This window comes from Quercus robur, chromosome 3, assembly GCF_932294415.1.
Source record: "Quercus robur chromosome 3, dhQueRobu3.1, whole genome shotgun sequence".
Lineage (NCBI taxonomy): Eukaryota > Viridiplantae > Streptophyta > Magnoliopsida > Fagales > Fagaceae > Quercus > Quercus robur.
Window position 1 is genome coordinate 25,606,402 of NC_065536.1, and position 21,305 is coordinate 25,627,706.

The 21,305-nt window shown below is 34.0% G+C and overlaps 1 protein-coding gene across 1 annotated transcript; it reads left to right on the forward strand.

Annotated features, from left to right (window-relative positions):
- Positions 1-1,334: 1,334 nt before the first annotated feature.
- On the forward strand, positions 1,335-6,410 carry LOC126717597 (uncharacterized). Its single transcript, XM_050419421.1, has 5 exons — positions 1,335-1,468; positions 1,632-1,704; positions 1,794-1,842; positions 3,056-3,179; positions 6,099-6,410. The coding sequence occupies exons 1-5, from the start codon at positions 1,451-1,453 to the stop codon at positions 6,183-6,185; spliced, it is 351 nt and encodes a 116-aa protein (XP_050275378.1). The 5' UTR covers positions 1,335-1,450; the 3' UTR covers positions 6,186-6,410.
- Positions 6,411-21,305: the final 14,895 nt, after the last annotated feature.

Here is a 21,305-nt window from a genome sequence, read left to right on the forward strand (position 1 = left end):
TATATATATATATATATATATATATATGTTGGAGCATTTTAATATTATATAATTAAAATTGATTTATATTACAACATAAATGTAAAGATGTGAGAGTTAATATGGAAGATGAGGAGTTATTGAAAATGTTTAATCCTACGTTGAAAATGAGAGAGATTATTTTATTCCTTTTAATTGTGGTGATTAATGGGCTAATATATATTGATTCAGATATTGAGCTAGATACGTGAGCAAAGAAGAGGTGAAGGGATGAGGTAATATCCAGCAATTAATCTTATAACACCCACTATATCATGATAATGGACCTAATAAATCATATTAATTTTGGTAGTAAATTCGTGAGACCTATTGAGCCTATAAATAGACTCATTCAGACCCAATCACTTACTACTCGACAAAACTTGAATCATTTACAATTGAGAAATCCCATTGGGAAATATTAGCATGTGTCTTTTGCAACTATTTGGGATAAGTTGGCTACTATTTGGGTTGAAGTGGTGACTGTTTGGTTGTGGTCTAGCAAGCTTGGACTTACTTGCCTCCTCAATACACTACAAATAATACAAATAATAATTCAATATCATATGAACTTATTTACAAATTTATAAAATCAAATCTTAAGTCTATATAAGTAAATTTTTAAACAAGTATACATATAAAAAATATAATTATTATATATAGTTTAATTGAATTCTCATGTTTACGAACAAATTATTATATTTGAGTTTGACTCGTTAAGCAGTTAAGCTTAAACTTGGGTTTGAGCTTGACTTATTTACTAAACAAATGAATATAAAGCAAGTTGTTATCCTAGCTAAGCTCGAACTGTTTAGTTCATTTACAGCCCAATCTTTATTAAATTGTAGATTCTTATGAGATCTAATGCTCATAAACACCTATCCAATTAATCATTATTATTGACTACACCAACTTACCAAATTAATCTTGAAGAACATGGAGAGGGATAGTGAGTAATCAAGTAAGCAAGTACTCCACGGAGAAGAATAAAGTGAAAGAAGTGGATCAGTGGTTAGGTAAAGAGAGAGAGGCAAAGCAAAAGGTATGTAGACCATCTACCATTTTCATGTGGGGGTGTTGTGTTGACTGTTGATCTCCATCCAGTTCCAGGGGGAGGAAAACCCAGCTAGGGATAGAGGAGTTGGACTGGGCTCGAAAGTCAAGTTCCAAGCTACCCAAACGACAAGATTGTGAGCAAGAAGATTAATAATAAAAAAAAAATGAAATCATTGGCAAATGTACATAATGGGTCGAGCCCAAACCCAAGAAGTTGGTCCACAAAACAGTTTGCCCGGGAAAACACAAGAATTAAAGCCTAAAAGCCCAAACAGATACTACACCTTCATTGCCACTGGAGAGAGAAAACCCCCTGGAGTGTGGTTAGAGGTTAGAGGTTAGAAGTGAGAGTCAGACAGCAGAACAGAAGAAGATCATGATGCGACACAAAGAGGTATGTCTGAATGTATGAAAAAAAAAATGTAACATATGTGTTTTTTTGAGAAGCAAATGTAACATATATTATATTATATTTATATGGGTAATTGGCTTTTGCAATCATAATATCATATGAAATATCTGACATTCTCAAGATCCACAAAAACTTTTAACATTAGGAAAAAGAGGCAAAGAAAGAAGCATTTAGGAAATATTTGGATTCAAGTGGAGTTCTTGATGCTCTCACCAAAGGTTCTCTCTCTCTCTCTCGCAAATTACTATGAATTTATTTTTCCTTTCATGTTCACTTTTTACCTGACTTTTTTTTTTTTTGGGGTCAGTTCTAGTTTCATTGTATGAGCAGAATGACAAGCCTTCTTCTGCCCTTGAGTAAGTTCGTTTTCTTTTAGTTTTTTAAGCAAATGTGTGTGTGTTTTTAGGCATATGAACTGGTTATATGAAGTCATTCTTGTATATCTGTGTTAGATTAGATTCACACCAAAAAAGCAAAACCCCCATACAAACAAACTGCAGAGGCAGAAAAGGAGATGGGTCTGCCTGGTTCAGTTGAATTAGTGAAAGAAATCTTGTTTAAATGACAAAGTTTTTTTAGTTAATGAAAAGGGTGTTTTGGCCTGTAGTGTAAACCATATGGGTAGCATTTACATGGAAGTATTTTAAAAGGTAAGAGAGTTGTAAGGGTAGATGTAACTACCACATGTTATTGCTAAAATTGATCTTTCGAAGTGTTTGGTTGTACAAATTGAATGATGTCCAACAAAATGGTAAAGTTGAGAAAAATGATGTCTTGATTAAGAATGAGATTTAAAGCTAAAATCAGGATACTAATCAAGTGAGTTCAAGGAGGAGACGAATCTTTGTTAAGTATACAGTGACACATTTGGTAAGAAGGATAATATATTTTCATTGCCAATGAGTTTTAACTCAAATGGTACCTCCTCCTCTTACAGGAATATGGTAGAAGATAAGGATCTGGCTTGTGAGTTTAAGACCCACTGAGTGTATGTGTTACTTCCCAATCAAATAGAAAAAAGGTTCATTCATGGATTAAGATCCTCTTGAGTTCTTAGAGTAGCCCTACAATGGAGTTTCTAAATCCTATTCATCCATTTTGAAATGAGTGGATTGGATTTTTCCATATTATCATTAATCTAAATAGACACTAAAATGGTGATAGTTTAATGTTGATAACATGGCTAAATCCAATCCATGCATTTTGAAATAGATGGAAGATTTTAGTAACTCCATGGTGAAGTTAGCTAAAAACTCTAGTTTATCCTAATCCTTTAATACATTTTCATTTATCTGAATATGTTAAATATTGATTCCCTGAAAGTAACAATCTCTCTTTAATAATGAAGAAAGAAGAATAACTTTCTACCATAGTGTGAACATAATTGAGAAACTGCCTTAACACAAATGTACCGTTCCCACTCCAAGTTCAGTTTCTTCAATGACTGATCATCCTATTTTTGCTTGTGTGGGTAAAATTTATCAGGATCATATACTGCATTACAGAGAGAATTGCTATGTGTTTGGTTATGCTTTTCATATATAATATCTTATAGATTTCTTTTGGCAGATTCATCCAACAAAAACTAGGTGGTCCGTCTGTATCTGAATATGAAATGCTACAAGCTGAATTGTCAAATTTGCAAAAAAAATATGATGAGCTTCTAGCAGAACACCAAGAAACTTGCAAAGAGGTGCGTTTATGATTGTGGAATATGCCTACATTTTGCACTACATAAAATTAGTGGCTAATAATATTCATATAGAAATTCTTATTTTTGGATTCTGAATATACACTTGTACATGGGTGATAAAACTATGTTGAAATAACTAAATGTGTGCAGATGAACAAAGCAGATTATAAAAAATTTGATCAGATTCAAATGTAAAGGCTAGGTATTATAATGATGATTGTATGGTAGCACCATGGTCACACATTCTTTTTGTAAAATAGAAGTACAAATGATGTAGCATCAGATATACAATTTGAGAGAGTTTGTAGTAGAAATAAGGATCACTTTTTACTTTGTAAAATCAGTTGTGCAATTAGAATTCCACTGAACGCAAAATTTCTTTGTAGTAAATCCATCAAATATTTGTAATATTAAAATGAAAAAGAAGTAAATTCATCAGAGATGTACCAATAATGTATAAAACATATTGTGGGGGGGGGGGGGGGGGGGGGGGGGGCGGCACTGGCCAGGCATCTGTCGATATAATACTGATAGGTCAGAGAACCTATTGGTTTTATTCATACGATGTTGCATAAATGCACATATAAGTTGAATGGTATGAACAGGTCAACATGCAAAATTTACCGAGAGCTAAACAGGACATGATGAGGGAACTCAAAAGGATCTCTTCTTTCAGGAGTTTATGCACTAAAAGTTTCAAATTACCAGTGGGTTTTCTATGTCAGGAGACATTCACTCCTTCTGAATAAGTTTTTGAAATTCAAGCTCCCTGCTTTTCAAGTTTGCTTTAGATTTAGGTACTTACATCATCTCTATTCGGAATCAATTAAAGTGCCTCATTTTTCCTAAATGCCACATTTACCCTCCTGACCATAAAATAAGAAATTACCCTGGCCAAGTTAGTCAAAGGTGAAAGGCAACCTTAAGGCGCCAAGGCCTTGAATCACCAGTGGCATGAGGCGACAAAAAGGCACTAGCCCGATTAAAGCAAGGTGTCAAATTTTAAATATAGTTATTATTATTATTTTTTTTTTTTGAAAACGTATTGAACTTAAATCATATGTATCTAAACAAAAGGAACATTTCCTTTTTCATGGTATAAGGTGCTCGCCTTGCTTGCCTATGTTCTATGGGCAAGTGCCTTACTAACGGTGCCTCACCTTAGAGCCTTAGAGGTGCCATAGTGGCACCTACCTCGCCATTGACTACCATGACCCTACCAGCCAAGTTTGCAATAGTAATCTCCACAGAATTTCTTGGTATGATGTTTCGTTTCTGTTGTGCTTTGTTATGTGACAGTAGAGGAACCAATTTGTGTCCTGCCATTTTGTCTGACGAGTGTCATCCACATGTAAGCCATGTAGCTGGAATCAAAATAATCCTTTACAATTTTACATAGTTGGAATTCATCTGACGTGTTCAGAATTCAGATGCATCAATTGAGTTTCTTGTTTGATATGCTGTTCTATGTGCAAATTAGCCTGTCTTTAGTATTCAAGGCATTTGGAATGGAGATAAGTTAATACAATAGAAGGGAAAATACTCTACAGATCCAAGCAAACATTTTTACCTACAGTATGATTTGCCTTAACTCCTTAGGAAAAGGAAATATTTTGAATGTTCTTCAGGTATTGGTTCCATTTTGCATTTTTTCGTTTATTTATTTTGATGATATCTTCTATACATAGTATCAAGTATTGGGCCTTCTTTCACAACTTTAGCAGTGCATGTTACCTCTTTCGTAATACCAACAGAACCTCAATTGGTTGGGAACTGGGGCATAGTTGACTTCAATTTTATAGAAACAGTTATCTATGTGAAAATGCCCAACAGAGATAAAAGATTAGATCAACTAGTGAACGCTGCTGATATAGATAACCTTAATGGATTTTGCACTTGTTATCTCCTTCTCTTACTAATCTGAAAATAGTATGAGTTCCAAAGATTTTCGTGTGGACAGTTGTATAAGATAAGACAAAGTAGACAACAATATTTGTTTTGGTTAAATGATTTTCTTTATTAAATGTATATTTTCTAATGTGGAGAAGGCCTTAATTAATTTGGAGTACTTCTACACATTGATTTTTTTTTGGTATAAAATATTTTCTTTATTAAATGCATATTTTCTAATATGGAGAAGGCCTTAATTAATTTGGAGTACTTCTACACATTGATCATAGCATCGACATTGACTGATTGACATGTAAGGATGTTACAGCAAATGAAGATACTTAATTGCCTTAATTTGGTGGAGGGATGGTGACTGATAGATCACCTTTGTTTGCCTGATGCAAACTTCACACTGAATTTACTAGTGCTGTTACTTTCTCTTGAAATCTGTTGAGGATTTGCATCCAAGCCAAGGCACAAGATGAAAATCAAACTTTAGGGTTAGATGGTCAATGACATGATATGAAAAAAAATGTAGTTTGTGTTTTATAACTGCCTTCTCTGACTTCGAAGGACTTGGGAGGTTGAATTTAAGTATTTAACGTACTCAAAGAAAAATGTGCACCTCTTTATTAATTTAACAACCTAATCACTGAACTAAAATGAGGGACTGTTGCCATCCTACTGATGTTTAACAAGTTGTGTCAAAATGGATGTCTGCAACATAAAGGCAATAGTTAGTTTGAATATGACACTTGGGCTGTGAAATAATGGAGATTTGTAGAGGTCACCATTCCAATTCCCTCTCTTCAGGGTCATTATCTTGAGGCATTTCTTTTGGTTTCTCCAGCAAACTAAAATATGGCAATTATTTGCAAAACCCAGAGTATTAGCCAAGTGTTAAACCTTGGAGGCAGAGTTTGAGCATAGTAACTTGGCCTCATGACGATCTTTCTTGATGCCCATTATTTCTTTGTTTCAACCATACATTCCCATTTTTTATTCACCGACTTCTAAAATGTGTTGCAGCTGGAGGAACTTAAGAACTCGCATTCAATGGCAATGGCATCAACAAAAGAGACCATTGATGGAGAGGCTCACAGGGATGGGTTCTGAAGGAGCAGTGGAAGATGTACATTGTTATGCTGATTTTTTTTTTTTTTTGGGAATATATTCTTATGTTGAATTGAGCGAGTGAGAAAGCATAGTTTTCCAGTGTTGTACTTATATCATAGCTCTAGTAGCACAGACCTAGACGTGTCTTTGTGTTCTTTGGCTGTTTTCTCTCGAATAATTCTGTTGTTGATTGACGATTCAATATGACATTTTTTTGGTGATGCATTTTCATCTAGTTATGCCAATATTTGTCTATTTTCCTTATTAAATTAAAAGACAAGGATCTATCATTGTCAGGAATTAAATAAATAAAAAATAGAAAAGTAATTTCAAATTCTATTTGCAAGAGAATTTAAGATCAGCTTCCTTTGGTCAAATAAAACATCATTCAATTGAAAATGAAAGACCCTCTGAAACTATGTTTTCACCTAAGTCAATTTCATATGGCTACATTTATATACCAAATCATGTAGAACCTCAATATTTGGAACACTCTAACTATTTAATAAATAATAAAAATTGCTGACACAACATTTCCTGCATTTTTGTAAGGCAAAGAAACTGTCATCCAGGATGAGAAATTTTTATGCCACAGAAAACTGCAAGCAGGGTAATCAAGACAATCAATGAGCAAAACAATGCCTGCAAATGATTTGAAGCAAGAAGTATAATGAGCAACATAGAATTTGGAAAAACAAACATAAGAAAAACTAGAAAGTGAAAATAAATGTCATTTCTTTACTCACAGCAATTGCAGATGCTGCAAGACCCGGTCGTTCTCTTGGGTCTTTATGATAGTAATTTCCAAAATAAAGCACTGTAGCAAAATACCATAGTGGTGGAAATACAAATCCCAGAAGAAATCTGACAAACACATCCAAACTCATACCATAAATCTCTAGCTACCAAAAATTATAAAAACCAATGATTAAAGTAAAAAAATGATGCACAAAAAATTGAGACTTACGAGAACCAACCAATGCCACAACCAAAGCATGAAAGAGGCTTATCATAAATCCCACTGGAATTTTGTTCAGGTTCTAACAAAGTGAAATTCCCTTCATCAGACTGGAGTTGCACTTGCACTTGCACTTGCCCCATCATATCCTTTTTCTCATGATCTCTACCTAAAAACAACAATGTCACTATTAATAAAAACTAAAATTCAGGAATATTGAAAAATGTTATTTATAATATAACCACTTGTTTCATTTTCCCTTAATGGTAACAACCATTCATGGAGAAATACATGTTAGCCAGAAAAAGATAGAGAGAAAAAAAAATTTCTGCCAAAAAAAGGACAAGGCACGAACTTTGTTCCATAAATGTGACTTCAATTTTGTTATTCTCTTTAGGGTGAAATTCCATTGACAAAGGTGGTGCTTCCATATTCCCTAAATCGCTGATAAAGTTTTAACAAAATTGTAACTTATTAGAACATTTTGTACTCTCAAGAAAAAAAAATGTACATATTTTAACAAAAATTTTGAGAAGAAAAGTGGAAGAAACCCATCTCACTACAGAATATGAGAGAGAGAGAGAGAGAGAGAGTCCTACCGGGGTTCAGAGGAAGAAGGGAGAGAGTCCCTTTGTTTATGTTTGAAATGGAAAAAAGGTTCCAGTTTGTAACCGAAACAACTGCCACTACCATTTTGACCAAAAAAAGAAAAAAAAACTTTTGGTCGGTTAGTCCTGTGTTTTATCGTCAAGACAGTCCAATGTCTTTTTCTTTCTTTTTTTGCCTTAAGTAAAATATTTTAAATAAAATTTAAAAAAAAAAAACTTAATATTTCTTATAAATCTAAATAATTATATAAATAAATAAAATTATTCATGAAATCAAACCCTAAATAAAAAAGCATTTTTTTATTTCTTGGGTTATTTAGTGGAAAAGCAAAGTTTTTTATTTATTTTTTTATGAAAGTGGAAAAGCAAAGTTGTTTGGGAAGGAAGTCGATAATTCATCAATGTCAATCAACACTAAATTAATAAAATTTATAAAAAAGAGAGGGGTCAAAAAGAGATAAAAGTTATCATTGGAAAAGTTTTTGATGGTTTAGAATTTATTTGTATTAGTTTATTGAGTATTTAATATTCTGAAAAACATTTTAAGTTTTATTAACTTGTATTTTTTTTATTTTGTTGAATATAAAAAATTGTTTTCTTATATTTTTAACATTTTACCGTTCAATCTTAGTTATATTATTAATACTTTACCATTCAATCTTAGTTATATTATTGAAATATTTTCTTTAGTTTACATTTGATTATTTAATAAGTTGTTCATCACATAGGCATAATATTAATATGTACATATAAGAAATATGGGTAAGAATTTTTTTTTTTTAAAGAAAAAAATTAAAAAAAATATATGGGTAAGACTTAGAAACAATAAATTAAGTAGTATAGTACATTAGGTTCCCAATTTAATCCAAACATTTGTCTTTATTGACTTATACAACACAAATAATGTTATCTTTGCCAAGAAGAATTAGATATAATTCAACTACACATTGGATTTTAATTGAAGAACCTAATGTATTGCACCTAAAATATTGTACCTAATTTTGTTCATAATATATATATATATATATATATATATATTTATAAGTATACATTTTTCTTCTTTACCAAAAGGCTTAAAATTATTCATTTTTATTTAAATAAAGTTAAAATTATTTAATTGATAAGCTCTATATACCAATCACTTATATTAATTGGGCATTCATATAATTGCTATGATTACATAAAACCAAAGGCATTTGACTTTTGGTCAACTTCATAATATTTTATCACATAAACTTTTGAAAGCTCATAATTTTACACATTATTATCTTTTATATATTTTTTAACTGATTAAGTTATATATATTATATATTTAAACCTTTCATTCAAATCCTCAGTAAAATATATTTTCCTCAAAAAAATAGTAAAATATATAGTTTCATATACAAACACAATTATATTAAATTCCTACTAATAATAATTATAATTGTTTAAATTTATATTTAGACAAAAACTAAAGGTAAAAGACAGGGGACAAAATTTTGTTAAAGTTTTGCACTATTTGTCAATAAGTGTCTTTTTAATAGGAACCTTTTTTTTTTAATTCTTTTTGATATTGTTTTTTTCCACACATCATTATTTTATTAGTAGCCTAAGCACATACTCACGCACGTGCTCAGAAACTCTTCTATTTTTTTGGGTAAAGATTAATAATTTGCATATATTATAATTTAGAAATATTTTTTTTTCAAACAAATAAAAATGATAAATGTGGGGTACATAAATTTAATAAGTTAATCATGCCACATGTCATACCCAAGGTCGAGGAAGCCAATACAGTTTCGAGGAGTCCATACACACAAATGGTAAGGTCGAAGAGGCGGGTCATGGCCACGTCAATGGCATATTATAGAAGGGGGCCACACTATAGAGGAAGTGCTTCAAGGAGGGGGTTAGCCCTGACATGACTAAAGAGATGGTAACTGCCACCACATTTAATGCATCCCACCAAACCTCCAAGCCGCATTTATGTGGCGAAAACCCCTGAACAGTGCTGTCTTGGTTCTCGCAACTCATAAAAGGTTTGGAAAGGTGTCTAATGGAACAAGCACCCGAGTAGTGACCTACATGATCAACAAATAGAGGGCCAAGATTAGTTAAAAGGGGTTATATAATGTAAGAAATCCTCCAGAGAAGTGGGGTGGAGAACTTGTAGAAAAGAAAAACACTGTAGCATAAAGAACCGAAATTGTATTCAAGTCTAAAAGTAATATAATTAAGAACTACCCTCCTCGGACGTGGACTGAGGAAGAATTTCTTTACATAAAGCCTGCTTGTCTTTGTCTCCTTATCATCTTGTCTGTCGTGAGCGTTGTCCAATCCATTGAAGTCTAGTTTTTCAGCTCACTTTCTAAAAATTCATTGTGTTGGGCACTTTGGGCCCTAATCCAACTACTTTTTAGGCTTAGGATCCAAGTCGTATCCTTACAATAAACTTTAGAGATAAGTAGTAACTGTAATTTCTTTTTTGAACGTAAAGGGAGAAAAATTCTAAATTTTAGAAATTCTTTTTTTGAATTCAAAATGAAATTTGTTATTTGACATTTATGACTCTATTTCTAAATGAAGTTACCCTTCATTAATGAGGGTATTTTTGAACCACATAAAAGTCTAGTTGATAAAAGGAGAATCCTCTTATATATAGTATAGATATAGATATAGATATATATATATATATATATATATTATTTAAATGATTTTAAAATTCTATTTTATATTTAAACCCTTCATTCAAATCTTATCCAATTATATTTTCTTTAATAAAGAATATATAATTCCATATAAAAACACAATCATAAGTTTGTAACGACTGTAATTGTTTACAGGGCTGGCTGAATGGTGGAGCAAGAAATGCAGTCGTCTAAGGCCCCAAATAAAAAAAAGGCCTCCAAATTTTAACCAATAGGGTTATTTATAATCAATAAATAAAATAATTTTTTTTAATAGATGAAAAAAAATAAAAAAATAGAAAAAATGCAAAGTCCACAATATTTTTCACAACACTTTTACAACTAATGCTAAGTAGCAAGTTGTTACAGCTTATTATTGATGACAAAAAAATAATTATAGTGATATTTTCAAATAGAAAACAAAAAGCAGTTTAAAATCTAGGATTTGTTGTAAAAAATATTGTGAATGTTGCACTTCTAAAAAAAAATAAGAATAATAATAAGAGTTTAGTTAGCAAACTTTTACTAGTTTTTATCTAAGTCTACCACTAACACCACTGTTTACTTACCACTGTCAATCTACCACATCAACAAGTATGAAAAAATTTGTCAAATTTTTTCTGTCTATAAAATTTCTAAAAAAAGAAAAAATTCTACGTAATTCATGCTAATTAGTAGTAATTTTGCATCTAAAACAAGATGATCAATTTTCGCCTTAAGCCCCCAAATGCATCAAGCCGCCCCTGATTGTTTATTCTCAATTTTTCACTAGTTAAATTATCTATAATTTATTATTCAATTAAAAAAAAATTAATTCATGGAAAAGTAAAAACTTCCATCATTGACGATAATTTTCTTTAAGATCCAAAATAATCAGCCAAAACTTAGGATTGCTAAACAAACAAACATAAACAAGTCTTTGCTGAGCTAAGCTCAACTATAAATAAATAGTTGGTTAATTTACCACTCTAATTTCAACTATAAAAATATTTAGATTTTCACGAGTTACTACTGCTAAAAATAAACCACTTTAATTCTATTGAAGGAGCTCCACTCACTGGAGTTTGGGATCCTTGGGTAGTAAGTGAGGAAAAATGTATTTTATGAGACAATTTTCTATACTTCTCTTTGACAACATATGTAGGATGTAGATCCTACATAGTGTGAGAGGGTAGTTCATGAGACCATCCCATGAACTAATTCATAATTTGAAAGGATTAATTTCAGTGACCTCATTTGGTCCATTATTGTATAAAAAGCAACAATAGGTTCATTATTGTTTTTCTTTAGGTGAATCTACTGAAAATTAGTTCTAGATATGAAGCCAAGCCACCATAAAGATGGAGGTGTCACTGGGCCAAAATAGGCCATTGACAACTTCAAAATACATTCACCTTAAATGGTTGTTGGTGGATGAAGGCTTTATGAAACTCTTAATGGCAGAGGTCCTTATCATAAAGGCCCTTTTCTATATTTGTAATGGTGGATATTTTTTATTTTGTGGCAAAAATGTATAACTGTATTAATATTTGAAAACAAAAGGATGCATCAAATTTTGCAGTAATTAGTAGGAAATTAGCGAACGAGAGCTCAATCCATAAATCCAAGCTTGCTCGGATCATATGATATGCCCTATTCTAAGTTGAATCTTACTTGCTATGCTTATGCCACAAGACTTAAGGGTCTGTTTGTTTGAAATCGAATTTGATTAAAGTGTAGGATTTTAAAAACTCATTACCATAGAATGACCCTTTTTTTAGGTACACTTTTTTTTTCTTCGAAACTACACATTTTTTGCAAATAAATATTAGTTGTACCAAATGGTCATTAAATGTAAGCGTTACACCGTAGAACATACTTTCATAATGTAGCTCACTTTGAGTTCATTGAAATCACTAAGTTGTGTTTGCCATTTAAAGATTTAAAATCATGAGATTTGATAAATAGTTATTATTATAAATTATTTTAGAGAAAAGTTTTTTTTTTTTTTGAGAATCAGGCCTGCCCGACTAGGCCGAAAAAAAATTATTTTATTACTGGAATGTCAGATACAAAAAAACGATAAATATCCGCAGGAACGGAATTCATCCAAACTATAGTAGGAAAAGACAATCTCGCTCGTCTAGCCAACGCATGTGCTAAAACATTGCCATGCCGACGCGTATGAGAGAAAGAATAGTATTGTAACATACTGACTGAAGACATAATGTCTTGAACTAAATGACCCACAACTGGATGCTGAAAATTTTTCTTCTTAATAGCTGAAATAGACTCTTCCGAATCCCCTTCAAAAATAACACCACTGAAACCCAACTCACGGACAAACAGAGCAGCCCGCCTTGCTGCCATAGTTTCCAGAGCAACGATGGATGAAGGCAAGGGGATTATTTCAGACAGTGGCCAAGACCTCACCCAGAGAATTACGCACCACCACACCAATTCCGGCAGCTCCCAGATCGTCGAAGACCGCTCCGTTGAAATTAACTTTCAACAGCGCTGCATCAGGAGGCTTCCAGATGACTTTCCACGCCACCATTTTTGTTTCTGGTTTTGCACACAGTTGCTGAAAATCCGTCAGTTGCTTTTGTGCCAGCTCCGGAATCTTCTCAAGGGGAGCAGCAACCTCATTGACTCGGATTTTGTTACGCCGATTCCAGATAGACCAACAGATCATGATGAAACCTTCAGCTCCACGTGGATTCTGCAGCGCCAACCTGAAAAGATCAACAAAAAATAAATTTTGATTCGTTGCACTCCGCAACTCATCAAAGTTAGTACCCCATGCCGCCTTCACCTTCTCACACCCCCATAGAGCATGAAACACTGTCTCAGGCCCCCTGTTACACCCCGTGCAGCTGCTTGAAAGAACCACCCTTCGCCTAGCCAAATTCACCATCGTGGGAAGGGACTCCGAGCAAGCCCGCCAAGCAAAAGTCTTGACTTTGCTGGGCACCTTCATTCTCCATAAACCAGACCACAACCTCCGGTTTACCTCATTTGATGATCCTGACGCTGAACCAGAGAGCTCCTTGGCACACACCAGTTGGTACCCAAGCTTCACCGAATACTGGCCATCCTTAGTTTTTGGCCAAATCAAAATGTCTTCTTGTGGGATAAGACAAAGAAGGATGGACTTTATTTTTTGTACCTCAAATGGCAGAAAAGCTCGTTCCAACAAATACACATTCCACCAACCCGCATCAGCATCAATAATGTCTGAAACTCTCGCATCAGCAGGTAACAAGGAGGGGGGAGAGATCACTTTGCCTGACCCATCACCAGGCAGCCAACAATCATTGTAAATCCGGACAGATTGGCCGTTCCCCACTCTATATCTAGCACCTTCAGCAATTATGTAGCGTGCCTTAAGGATACTCCGCCATGCATATGACCCCGTTTTGACATGGGCTGAAAAAATATCACCCGAAGGGAAAAACTTTGCCTTAAAAACCCGATAAAAGAGAGATTTTTTGTCATGAACCAGCCGCCAAACTTGTTTAGCTAACATGGCTTCGTTGAATTTCCTAAGCTCCTTGAAACCCATTCCGCCTTCATTTTTTGGCATACACAAAGACTCCCAATTTTTCCAATGAATCTTTCTTCTCTCTCCACGTTGACCCCAAAAATTTTTTTTTATCATAACCTTAATCTCATGGCAAAGGTTCACCGGTAAAAGAAAACAACTCATAGCAAAAGATGGGATTGCTTGCACAATAGCTTTCAATAACACCTCCCTACCGGCTTGTGACAAAAGTTTCTCCTTCCACCCTTGAAGTTTCCCCCAAATCCTCTCCTTTATATAGATAAAACTCTCCTTTTTCTTCCTACCCACCATAGCCGGCAATCCTAGGTACTTTTCATACTCCTTAATCTCTGGCACACCTAGGTAGTTCATCAAATCTAGTTTGGTGCTCTCAAGGACAGATTTACCAAAAAAAAGATTTGTTTTTGAGCCATTTATTTTTTGCCCGGACGCTCTCTCATATAGGGATAACGCCACTTGAATTGCTTGCACATCACCCATCCTTGCCCGACAAAAAATCAAGCTATCATCGGCAAAGAATAAGTGTGAGATTTGTGGGCCACTCTTACAAAGCGAGAAGCCCCTTAAATCACCCCTAGCCACGGCTTTATTGAGCAACCCATTTAATCCTTCCGAGCACAACAAGAAAAGATAAGGGGATAGGGGGTCGCCTTGACGAATCCCCCTAGTAGGCTTAATGAAACCTCGAGGGAACCCATTGATCAAAAAAGAGTAAGACACAGATTTGATTGTAGCCATAACCATACCAACCCATCTCTCATGGAAACCCAACTTTCGCATCAACTTCTCCAAAAAAATCCACTCAACCCTATCGTAAGCCTTACTCATATCCAATTTCATAGCCATAAACCCCTCCTTCCCCGTTTTTTTGATCTTCATATGATGTAATGTTTCAAAAGCTACCAAAATATTATCTGAGATAGCCTTATCGGATTGAAAGGCACTCTGGGATTCTGATACAACATATGGCAACAGAGTTTTCAAACGGTTAGCCAACACCTTAGAAATTAACTTATACAAAATATTACATAAAGATATAGGCCTAAAATCAGAAACACTTTCGGGATTTTTTATTTTGGGGATAAGGGTGATATGAGTATGATTAAGACTAGCTGGGATAGAACCTGAATTGAGGCAGGAAAGAACTGCACAAGACACGTCATCACCAATGGAGTCCCAATAGTGTTGATAGAAAATGGGGGGCATGCCATCCGGGCCTGGCGCTTTCAGAGGTGCCATCTGCTTAAGAGCCACATCCACCTCTTGCTTAACAAAAGGTTTCACCAAATCCGCATTCATAGAATCTGAGACAACCTGCGGAATATTCTCCAATACCTCCGCCAAATGAGATGGATTTGAAGTTGTGAAAAGCTCACTGTAATAGTCAATAAATAATTGAGCAATTTGGTCCTCCCCATCAACCCACTCCCCATTTTTGTTTCTTAGGCGTTTGATACAGTTTTTCCTATACCTCTGAGAAGCTTTACCATGAAAGTAACGTGTATTTTGATCCCCTTCTTTAAGCCAATGCAACTTGGAACGCTGCTGCCAAAGCTTTTCTTCCTTAAAAAGAAGTTCCCTTAATTCAACCTTCAAGGCATGTAACCGGTCCCCATTTCCACTTCTCACCGCCTCCCCTTCCGCCACTTTGATTTGATTTTTTTTTTTCCACAAGAGCTCGAGATATATTACCAAAAGATTCCTTACTCCATTTTTTTAAATGCCTCCGACAATTTTTCACGTTAGTCTCAACCACAGACATCGGATTAGGAGAGAAGAAAGGGCTCTCCCAAGCGGCTTCCACCGTAGAACGACACGCCTCATCATTCAACCAAACTTGTTCAAACCTCCATGGTCTTTGATTTCGGATTTGAAACCCCTCCATATGAATACTTAAGGGTTTATGGTCCGAGAAGACCGTGTCAAGATGAGTTACTGAGTATCCCGGAAACATAGAAATCCATTCTTGATTAGCCACGGCCCTATCAAGACGCTCCCAAACCATAACACCTCCTGCCAGCCTTTTACACCAAGTGAATTTTTGACCACTAAACCCCAAGTCGGCAAAACCACATTCATCCAATGTTTCCCGGAAGTCCCGCATCTGCACCTCCGGTCTTGCTCTACCACCTTTCTTTTCATGAGATCTTAAAATCTCATTAAAATCACCCGAACAAAGCCAAGGCAAAGAAGAATTTCGGTTCAGATTTTTTAGGACAGCCCATGAATCATGATGCTTGTGAGTCTCGGGATTACCGTAGAAACCCATAAATCTCCAAGAGTTTTCCTTCCCTGAATTAATCACAGCATCAATGTGATTTATTGAAGAAGACACTACATTAACATCAAAATCAGACCTCCACAGAAGAGCAAGACCGCCCCCCTGACTTATTTTTGAAACAACAAACTTCTGATCACAAACAAAATTCCGCAAAAGAAACTTCAGCCTATCTTCTGTCAGCCATGTCTCGGCCAAGAACACAACCGCAGGATCTTGTGCCCGGACCAAATTCCCGAGCTCTCGAATTGTCTGTGGGTTCCCAAGCCCACGACAATTCCAAACTAGGACACTCATGGCTCCTGGCAGGACTGAATATCAGTCTCTGCCAATAGAGTAATACTTCCTGACTTCGCCTGAGAAACCAAACGTTTTTTGTTAGGTAACTCATTTGATTCATGGAGTAGAGAAAAGGGCCTTTTTAAGGATGAGTTTTGGACTTGCGAAGAGGCAGCCCCCTGGTGTGGGCGAGAAAAACTTTTCCAGGTACCTAAATGTGGAACAGAGGTATCGGTCAAGACAGGGACTTCAGTGAGGGTCGAATTCTGTAATTGGAAAGAGCTGGGCTGCTTAAGTGAGTCACGTGCTTGTGGCGTGGGGCAAGGAGCACTACGGACAGAACGATTGCATGGAAACTCGTTGCTTACATCCACGTGGCTAGGGGAATCAAATTTGGAGATTTCAGCGTCAATCTCCTTAAGTGTTTCCGAGAATAAATCCCTGTCATTACTCTGTTTCTGATCCGTTGGAATTTCCATAACTGGCTGGGATACTGCTTCCGTAATTTTAGGAATAGAACTATTAAGTTTATCGTGCGTTACTCCTTCCATCCCAGCAGGTGAGTTTGAATTTGAAACGGATACTGCATTAACTAACTCCTCAACATGTGCCTTTCCCTTAACTGAATGCTCCACCGGCGCCTCTGAATTAACTCCCACCTCCATAGCCGCTGCATCCACCGGACACTGTGACAGATTATCCGGCTTCGAGAACCGGTCCTCATAATACCCCGGAACATAGATAACGTCTCTCCCAGCAGAGGTGTACGGAGCGGCTCTTAAACATGGCCCAAATTGTTGATTTTCGGCCTTGAGAGTACCCTTACTGCTAATCCATAAGTCACAATTTTTTTCATCATGGCTTAGACCACCACACCAGTAACACAGATTCGGAAGGCGCTCATACTTGAAGGAAACCCAAGACTTGCCCCCTCCTTCAAGGGTAATAACACGGCCCCGACATAGTGGTAAGTTTATATCAAGAGTAACTCGAACTCTCATGAACTGACCCCCATCATCATCGACTGCCCCAGAAGATTTTTGCACTTCACCGATAATATCACATAAACATTCAGCCATATGCTTCGTCATATACCTGTATGGGATGTCATGAACCTGCACCCAAAACGTAGCCTTGTTAAAGATTAATTCACGAACCGGGGATTCGCCATCATACCTTTGAATAACAACTAGGTATTTGTCGAAACTCCAAGGCTGATTTTTGATGATACAGTCTACATCAGGGAGGTTGTCAAAGACAAAAAGACACTTGTGTTCTCCCAAGCGCCTAATTTTAAAGCCGTTTGTTGATCTCCACAGCTGCTTAAATGTTCTAGCCACCGCCTCCATTATCAAGAAGCGTGGAGTAAGAAATTTGGCAGCCAACATATACTCCCCAGTACGATGGTCCGCCCGCATAGTGTACCCAGATTTTTCTTTTTCAGACAAAGACAAGTTATCCCAACTAGCTGCTAGGTCTTCCATATCAAAGAACAAGTTGGAGAAGAAAAAAAATGAAAGAAAATTGTTTCCCAATACCCCAGAACAAGACACCCACTAGTCTCGGCACACCAGTAGTGAAACGAGAATGGAGACAAATAGAAGTCAATAACAAAATAGCACAACCAGATAAAAACAGTAGAATAAGAAAACAAAACACTCCTTACTTACGTAAGGGACAAAACACATCTACTGCCTAGAGGGAGAATGGGACCATTCTTCCAGAGAGACAGAGAGACAAAGAAGAAGCTTTCAAGTTTTTTAGTTAATGTACCATTGTGTTTCCTTATGTTCCCCCTTTTTTTTTTAATGTTTCAGAGAAAAGTTAATGGATGGTCTAAGAGCGTTAGTTTAGAAACTATTTTTAGAAATTTTTTATAAAAAAAATTAAAAAAATCAACCGACTTTTTTAACAAATTTTTATATTTCATATAAACGTGGTATTAAAATTTTCTTAAAATTGTCCATTAACAAATGCTTTAAGGGCACCTGTTAATAGGACCTATTGTTTAATATGAATTTAACAAGAAAAGATAATTTGAGATTTGACTAAAAAAAACACTTATAATATTATGAATTTGAAATAATATTTTACTTTTAATCATTTCATATCCACGTATTACCACAATGCACCCTAGACTTGATAATCACTATACAAGTATATGTGCTTGTGAGGTGCGAAGGGGCAAGAGTTGAGTTTCAAGTATTCAGGAGAAAGTTTCACACACATACATTTAGACTAAGTTAGAGTAGAATTCTAAAAAAAATTTTAAAAAAAATACATATTGCTAAAACTCATCTTTATCCATTTATTTCATTAATAGAAAAAAAAAAATTTGCTATCTCATGTTTTATCAAGTCATTTAAACTAAAAATTCAAATTCAAATCACTTCTTTTAAATACTATCAAAATGAACCATAAAAGACTTTACTTTAGAAAACAATCCTACTGCTAAAATTTCAAGGTTTTTTATTTTATTTTTGTATTTGAAAGACTTTTGTCAGTATTATCTTTTTACTAGTGTATTTTGTATATAATAAGTTATTTTTCTTTTGGAACATTATTATCAATGAGGGGTTCACAGATGTTCCTCAAATGAGTTAAGTCATAATCTAACATCACCCCATCTGGAGTATTAATTATTTTAGATGGAAGAAGGCGATAGTCCTTAAATCGAAACAATGTTACACATCACCCTAAAAGGTTAACCATTGGGCCAAGGGCTTCATTTGAAAGTTCATATGAGAATGGAATGGAATGATTATAAAAAAAATGAAATGGAATGTATTTATGCAAGAGAAATGAATGAAATGAAATTAAGTAATCTTGTTTGGATGTTTTAAAATAAAGGAATGCAAATGAATGGAATGTAAATAATCTTATTTAAGAATAACATAGAGTGAAATGAATGGAATAGTTTTATGACAATATTACCATTAAACCCTTATTTTAAAATAAAAGGCTAAATATATAGAGGTATTTTGAAAGTTTTAGTAAAAAATTCATTAAATTTAACTTCATTCCCTCCAATTCTTCCAAATTTCATGGAGAATGAAAATTTGAGGTTTTAAAAGAATAGAGAGGATTGAGTGTTACTTCCTACCATTCTATTCACTCTCACTTAAACTCCCAATTTCTCAAATAAGGGAATGACATTTTTATTCCCTCTCTTAAAACTCCTAAACAAGGGAACGAAAGAATATTTTAAAATTATACACTTCATTCCATTCCATTCCCTTCTCCCAAACAAGCTCTAAGTGATTACCAAAATATATTTTATTTACAATTGAGTGTAACTTTTATCAATTCTACCTTAATTAATAACTTTTTAATTAAATTAATGTTTTAAATTTTACTATTAATTACACATTCTCTTTGTACTTTAAACATGAAAATTTTCACGTCAATCAATTTTTATTGGAAAAGATTAGTTTTAATCCGGGTGGTAAAAAATTTAATCTTCAATTTTTAAATAGTAACAAATAAAATTAAGAACTTGTTTTATTGTAACACCATTCGCTATTAGTTTTATAGTTTTATGTAAGCATTTTGAAGTTTATGAATGTGGGGTATTTAATTTCTAAATTCTAAGGTTTAAAAAATTAATTATTATCTGATTGATTAAAAAGCCTATCCCTTTTGTTTCCTTTTTATCAATTTATATTTAGTATGTTATTTAAATGTTGTATACTTGTATACATCCCTCTTGATAAAAAAATAAAAAGAAAAAAAGATAATTGATAAGCAAGCAAGCAAATACACAGGTGAAAAATCTCAATTTCAAATCTAATTTAGGTAGGTTTTTCCTTCAACAGTTGTGTTAGGCCCCTAAGAAAATAAATCCACATTATCAACATTGATTGGATGTTAATTTTAAATCGTTGGGTCTTCTAGTGACTATTGGCCCGTTTTACTCTAATAAGTAATGCGTATCATATAAGAATGTCAAAATTAAATAATAATAAAACTTATTATAATTTTTTTTATGGGACATATTATAAGTTGTATAGGAAAGGCAATGTAGATATTTAAATTCCCTATTTTCCTTTTATTGTAACATTTGAATTAAAAAAAAAAAAAAATCCAATCCAACAGCTAAGAACAAAACACTATAAATTATAGTATTTAAAATGTGATTTTTATTTTGATTGATTAAAAGCCTTCCCTTTTTGTTTCCTTTATATAAGTTTATATTTAGTATGTTATATAATGTTATAAATATTCCTATTGTTAAAAAAAGAAAATTAATCGGAAAATACAAATGAGAAAATCTCAATTCAGATCCAATTTAGGCAAAATTTTCTTCCATGCTTATATTAGGCCTAAGAAAATAAATCCACATTATTAACATTAGTTGGATGTTAACTTTAAAGAGTTAGGTATTCTAACTATTATTTGCCTGTCTTAATCTCGAAGCATATAAGAATTTCAAAACTTGTTATAAGTTGTATAGGAAATGCAATGGAGATATTTCTTTGCATAAAGTCCAAATCAAAATCAAATCATCAAAAGAGCGGCTGTACGAATTATGGTTTGAATCCTCTATTTTCCACTTATTGTAACATTTGAATTGACCAAAAATAAATAAATTAAATCACCAAAAACGGATCCAATAGCTAAGAACAAAAGTATTTTTTTCTTTTTAAAATTTCCACAAATATAAATAATAATTTGGTTATTAAACTATTGAATTTATTAATTGCGTCAATGATTGAGGGTCAAAATGAATACAATAAAAAAAAAAGTGATCAAATTGAATTTATTCACTAATTGGAGGGTCAATT